Source organism: Apteryx rowi, unplaced genomic scaffold (assembly GCF_003343035.1).
Source record: "Apteryx rowi isolate R43461 unplaced genomic scaffold, aptRow1 scaffold_246, whole genome shotgun sequence".
NCBI classification, from domain to species: Eukaryota; Metazoa; Chordata; class Aves; order Apterygiformes; family Apterygidae; genus Apteryx; species Apteryx rowi.
Window position 1 is genome coordinate 377,762 of NW_020448819.1, and position 6,984 is coordinate 384,745.

Here is a 6,984-nt window from a genome sequence, read left to right on the forward strand (position 1 = left end):
ATGATCATGAGAGCAACCATAAAGCAACATTCCAGCAATCAAGGTATGTCCAGTCAAAGAAAAAAAGACTTGCATTTTCTGGAATGATTGGAAAAAATGATTTTTCATGGATCGATAAAGATAAATTATTGTTATAAGACTTTTTATAGCCTATGCAGAAGAAACTTTTCAGTTGTCTACAAAGGATTACAGAAATAAGTGGATCATAGAAATAATCCTAGAATAAATTGTATGAACAAAACTCTTGAAAATTTCCCTCTCTTGCTAGAAAATACAAAGTCCAGAAAAATGTTTTGAATCTACAAAAGTGCAAGGTACATTGCCATTCATGTACACCACTCAGTTGTGATAAAAAAGCAACAATACTTAATTTGCTAATGTTTTCCCATCCTTCAAATGATAATATTGGTGATAAACAAAACCTACCAATATATTAACGCTTCTTTCAATTAAGAAAGCAATTTCTTAAAATGGCTTGATACATGGGTGTAGGTGTGTGGGGGGGGAGTGGCAGTGATGCGCAAGACATTATAATTTCAAAATGTTTTTGATAGCTATTTGTTACTAGGCAGTTGAAAGGGGAGTAACCATTTGTCTGCTTAATAATTCAGTGAACCTGCATGTAAAATGTAATTCAAATGAAAAGATAAATATTACAACAGTCAAACAGTTTGAACTTTGGTACTGTATCATCATTTGTGGCTGATAGAGGAATCTTCCAATGTAACATCAATAATCTGTCAATGAATGAATGGAAAACAAAAATGATTATTTTCTTGCAGTATATATAGATTTAATGCAAAAAAGCCTGTGCTACAGATAAGGAGTTAGTTTGCTAGCATGTTTCAGTGTCCCTCCGTGAGCTAAATACTTGCTGAATCTTTGCAGTAATATACTTCAGTGTAGCATCCAGCAAACACTCTATATAGCATCAGTGAAACTGTTGGATGATTTCTTTCTTGCACACACTTCCCTTAGCCATGTTATGCATACAAAAATAGAGACCTGAATGGCAGAGTCTCAAAATAAAGCCAAATTCATAACTTTTATTTCAGTTTTACAATATAGTTTGCCCTTAATACAGTTCCAAGATAGAATTATTTTAAAGCTCTTTGATTACACAGGGTTTTCTAGGTTTCTCTAGGCCCAATTCTACACTAAATTTAAAATATTGCTTTGCTTTGATCTGAAGAGGCTTAATAAATAAATTCTGTCTTCAATTTATTCATGCAACAGATGAATGAAATGGAAGATCTCCCCTAAGTGAGGATTAGTTCCTTAAAATACAAGGGTGATTGCCTACTCTGAATTCAGGCAGAAATGCAGATATCATGTTTATCTAGTAAATGTTTGAGACTTTTGAGATTTATCCATTCTAGGCAAAAATATCTTTGGATGCAAATTTTAAATCTTGTTTGCAGGAACACAAGAATTGTTTTAATGGATCACAGCACTTGCTTCCTCCAAGAGTATCTGTGGCAAAATGTACTCTGCCCTTCCTGAGACGTTAGTATCGGCCACAGTAAGTGAGAAGATGTTGGAAAAATCATCCAAGGAAGTTTCTTTCTAATTGTCATGCATTGGTTTATCTCCATGATAACTTACACTTAGCAGGACATATATATAATTGTGTTCACTTTTCATAATTTTTTTTTAATTGATCATTTATTTTTATTGTTTTCTACTGACAATGTGTGACCATTAGAATTTGATTCCAATAACCTTTTGAAACTGTTTCCTGCTGTCACTTGGTTATAATCTGCCGAAATATATTCTTCACACTAAGTCTAAGGATTTTAATTCTTTACGTATCTGATTTTAATACCTATGTAACCACATTCCTTCTTTTTATCAAGATTCCTCTTCTGAATCAGTGCCATGGACTAGTTTTCAGTAGGAGCTTTCCATTAGAGATGTTGAAATTCATTGTATTTGATCATTATTACTTCATGCGAAAACTATAGTTATTTCTTGACCCAGGTAACTGTGTTGCTTAGGATTAAGTCAAGAACAGCCTTTTCTTTTGCAGAGTGCAGAACTAGCCATTCCAAAAAGCCATCATATGAATTGTTGAGAAATTGCCTTTCAGCAATTTGTCCTGAAATAACACTTTGCCAATCCACGGGCAAGTAGTTGGAGCAGTACACTACTGCTTTTTAAAAAATTATAAGACTGAGTTGCTTCTTTGCTTTTCCTTCACACTGCATATTCTGTATGATATTTATATTACATAATATAGGCAACCAATTGAGTTATCTAAATTAAAAGCCTAGGCTTCTTGTATAGTAAATGGAAAGAGGTAAATTGTGTTAGAGGGCCCTTAAGAGCACATCATTTAGAAAGCTGCCCACCTTGTTAACTACATAGCAGGCTCGGACACAGACACTTCTGTTAAATGCCCGAGATGATTGTGAAGAGGTCTGAACATCCCCAAAGCCTTTTATTTTTTTAAATAAGGCTGATTCAAAAAAAAAAAAAATCTGTTAAAATAATTTCACTTGACCTCCAATTTCGGTGCATGGAGATTCTCTCTCTAGTTCTTGCCCCTCAGAAATTTTCTCCCACTAAAATGGAATTTCCAAGAGAATTACTATTTCCCATGTCAGTGGTCTGTCTTTTTTAGATAGATTATAACCTAAGTATCCCACATTTATTTTTATTTCAATCAATTTCAGAGAAGCTGAATATGTCATGCTTTCCTTCCATTGGTTAGGCATTCTAGTTTGCCTTTATTTGCTTTTAGTTTTTTGTACCTATTTGAGATATAAATGAATTTGCTGTGCTAGCATCCCTAACCAATGCCTATCTTTGGCCTGCCTGCTCCTCTGCTGCTTGTGGCTTTCTTCCTAATAACAAATACCAGTTCTCCAGGCCTCTGCCATGTTCCCTTGTTGCCAGTCCATGTAATTCTGTTTTGCATGTGTGGAGTCTATGCTTTTATAAAAGCTCTCTATACTCTCAGAAGTGTTTGAGGCACTACAGAAAAACAAAAGCTCCCTTTAAGCCCTCTATACATGTGTCTGCATAGTAGTCTTTGACAAGAAAACTGGAATCATTTTAAAGAAATCACAGGGGTCCTGGAGCAAAAGCTTTTTCCTGACCAATTTAAATTTAATTTCCATGACCTCTCATACACTTCTCTGTGCTTTTGGTGTCAGGATCACAAGCTTCTCCCTACCACTTACTGCAATTTTCTCTAAATGTACTGTGTGAACTGTCATCTTCACAGCTGGTCACCAAGCTGCTGAACAGCTCTCATGGTTGCTGCACACACAGGTATAAGTATTTTGATGAATAAATCTCCTACCATTACAACTTATCGACATCTCACAGGTGTATCCCCATCTCCTAGAGGGACCACTTAGATATGTAATTGCTCCTCTCTGCAATGCTCTCTCAGTGTTTCACTATCTCCAAATCTCCTTTTATCTTAAAAAGATTTTATCCCTTCTTTATTATTTCAGAACAACATGTTATATTTATTCCACTTTACCCCCATCTGCTGGTCAAACAAACCTGGCACATATAAACCACTAACTGCAGACGAGTGACTGGCAGAGAAAAGCAACTACTTTCTGCTTGTTTAAGGTAAGTAGCTGAACTACTTGATAGATCAACTGAGATGACTTGATTTAAAGAAAAAAAGAAAAAAAAAGAAAGAAGAAGGAGAAGGTTCTTTAAAAGAAATGGTTGCACACACATTCACTGTTACACAGCTTTAATTTTGCTGTATACTCTTATTTCTCAAACTAATCAGCATCTCTTTTCACTTAGAAAAAATAGCTTGTACTGAAAAAGTTTCTGCTTATAGTTTTTAAAATTTAGTTACTAAACAATTGGCCACTTCTGTTTCCCTCCTAAATTTCCTATTTTCATTTTAGGCATGTTTTTTATAATTTCCTGGTGTACAGCATTAATTAATGTTGTTTTTTGCTGAGTCTCACCTGGAAATACTTCAAAGGGTACATCTTCATCATTCTTCTTTTGAAATAAGCAAAATTTCTGGACGCTTGAAGTGTCTTATTGATACTAGTAGATATTTTACTTCGCTTCCAAGTGCAAGGCAAAGCTAAAATCCTAAATCTGATGGACTGTCTCGCAGGATGGCAGGGAAGATGGCTCTGCCCCTAAGCAACCTTAGTCTCCAAAGGAGAAACTAAAGCTGTTTCTCTTTCAGTCAGCTCTATCAGTCTGTCCATACCCAACAGTCCCCTTTTCTTTTCTGCCCTCTAGTGACCAGTCAAGCAGGTTTCAAAAGAAACTATTTAGGTACACTCTTTAAAAATACATTCATGTATTTATTCGGCCAAGTCATGCCACTAATTTAAATATGCTATAGAGAAGAAGCTATTGGTATATCACGATTTACACTAAAAAATGGCAGTCAAATGTTTGTAAGCTGTTGATGGGTGAGCTTCTGTGGTGGTGCTAATAATAGGTGAGTTATAACCCCCTGCTTCCTCTAGAAAAGTCCTCACCAGAAGGTTGGGCATATATTTCAGCTACAGTTTTCTAAATTTACACTGCTGTACAAAAGACTGAAAGAAACCACTGAAATTTACAGGTTATTTTCTCATAAAATAAATAAAAATATAAATAAAATAAAAACTAGGTTTATTTTATGGGGTGCCGATCTCTCAAAAATCAGTGTGAGGGCTATTAAAAGACCAGTCCTGAAAGGTGCTAAGAGTCTTTGACTTACTGAATTCAAGGGGAACTGAATTGTGCTCTTAGAGTATTACACATCTAAAAATTATTTCCCCTTCACAGAGACATGGCATGGTTTTATACTCAAGCTGTCAGGAAGCCATACTGGAAAAGGAAGCCAGGCTACAGGTAATTTTTTTAAAAAATAGCATCTTTTTAGTATAAAAATGTGGAAAAAATTGATAGTTTCCTAATTTTAGATCTGAAATAGCAATATATTTTATAAGCATGCTCTTGTTCTAACTCACTTCAACCTTTTTCCATTAGCATTTCATAATGATGTATTTTGCCAGAGTTGAAAAAGCAGACTATCAGGTATACAGTCCCTTCTTCAAATTGGAAACAGAAGCAACCAATTTCAAGTAAATTCATTTGCTATTTCTGTTGTAGACCTGAAGAAGGGTTTATGAACTCAAAGGCTTGTGTATTTTCTTCCAGCTACACTAGTTGGCCTACTAAAAGATATTCTCTCTCTCTGCAAATCTTGTTGTTCTGTCCTTTGACCATCAAAGAGATGATAACACCGCTATCACAGGTAAAATACAAAGCATTTCTCACAAGTGGTTTTTGTGATTTTCTTTTCTGCATATCAGCTGTCTGCTTTTTGCCAGAAAATGTATGGGATGATCATGTAATTAATATATACTTCAGATTTCCCTGAGGTGCTTTGATGGGTGTCCTCCAAAGACTGGGGCTCAGAGGGCAGGAATGGTAACCTCCGCTGCCTGCCTGTGCCATGCGAGGAGGTGCTCAGGGTCCACTGACAGCAGAGCAGGTCTGCTGCTCCTCCAGCCAACACCACCTCTCCAAACCCCCAGTTATCTAAGAGGGAAGATGATGCAGTGCTTTAGATAATAACTAGAACTTGACTCCCAACATACACATGCTTTATTTTCCTTACATGTTGTCTGTTGGGTTTTCACAGTCAGGTTACCAGCAACTCGTTTGCCCCGCTGACATTTCAGGAAGCGAACTGCAGCACTGCAACTCTTCCATCTGTGGAGCCTGCATGTAGAAAGGGCAGCTTTTACCATGCATAGTTTGGAGAACAAGATGTTGGGAAGGTCTGAGGTGGCTCTAGGCTGATGAGCCATATTTGATCATAGCTTACACCAGAATGGTATGGCCACACGAAAAGCAGTGGATGAATTATGTATGTGTGATAAAATCTGATAGAGACTCTGGTCCTACCCTGACTTTTCCCTGCCTACTAATAATCCTGCCTGCTGAACAGAGCTTGTGAGGTAAGTGGTAAAAAGGAGACATGCCAATGGGGTGATAAACAATGTATATGCATGATCAAGGCTGTCTGCCAAAGCACATATTTTCTGTCTCTGTGCCTGAGCTGTCTGCATTCTTCTGCCACACAACTGCAGCTATATGTATATTAGTAAATTAAATAGTGCCAGGCCATAGATACAGGCACTGGGCCTTGAGCTGTTACTGTAACATGGTTTGGGCCTGGGACAGCTAGCAGTCTCCCAAACAATTCCTGGGCACAGGTTAGGCATTAGCATGGAGCGGGGACAGGCAGCTTGGATGTAACTACCCCATTTCAGGGGCCAGGAGAGTTTAACAGCCTGGAAGTGACTAGGCTGTACCAATTAGCAGCAGGGTCTGTTTCCTGGTTTGCAGGCCATTTAATTACCAGTATAACAATAGTCTGCAAGTTCAATTGACTTTTGGGGCACTTATCTTTCCTGCCTTTGGAACAGAAAGCCACTGACCCTATTCAACTACCTTTCCAAAAGTAAGTGTTTTTATTTAAGTAGTATAGCGTCAGTGGAAAAAATATTTTAGAATTACCGAAAGAATCCTCTCCCAGCCAGCCCCATCCGAGCTCCCGCTTCCCCGTGCAGCCCGGCAGGCAGGCTTGCGTGCTATTTTACAGAAGGGCAGAGATGCTCTGCGTTCCTTCGTAAAACCTTGTGTTGGCAACGGCAGTCAACACTATTTCCTAATAGCAGTTTCCAAGATTAAGAAAGAAAACTATATAAATTCTACAGCATAACTCCCATTTCATAGTTACTATGCAACTACATTACTTCCTTCTGAGGAACATATTTCGCTACGTAACTGTGCAAGGAGCTGCTTTGATTACCTCATGAGGCTATTAGCAGCAGAATGCACTCTTACGCATTTTTCAGAAATAAAAAAAAAAAATCCCCTCAGCAGTTACCACGTGGTAACCGATCTGCCCCCGGGCTCACGCACGGCTTCGACCGCGCCGCCGCCCCCGGAGCCCAACGGAAACACCCGCCCCCGCCGCGCCCCGCC

General features: G+C 38.0%; 1 protein-coding gene across 1 annotated transcript in view; it reads left to right on the top strand.

The window, feature by feature from the left end:
* Positions 1 to 6,984, top strand: part of TNKS2 (tankyrase 2) — a 40,863-nt gene continuing 33,879 nt past the window's right edge. Inside the window, exon 1 of the mRNA XM_026066703.1 lies at positions 1 to 43. Within this exon, the coding sequence (XP_025922488.1) occupies positions 1 to 43 (43 nt within the window). The remainder of the gene's footprint in view (positions 44 to 6,984) is intronic.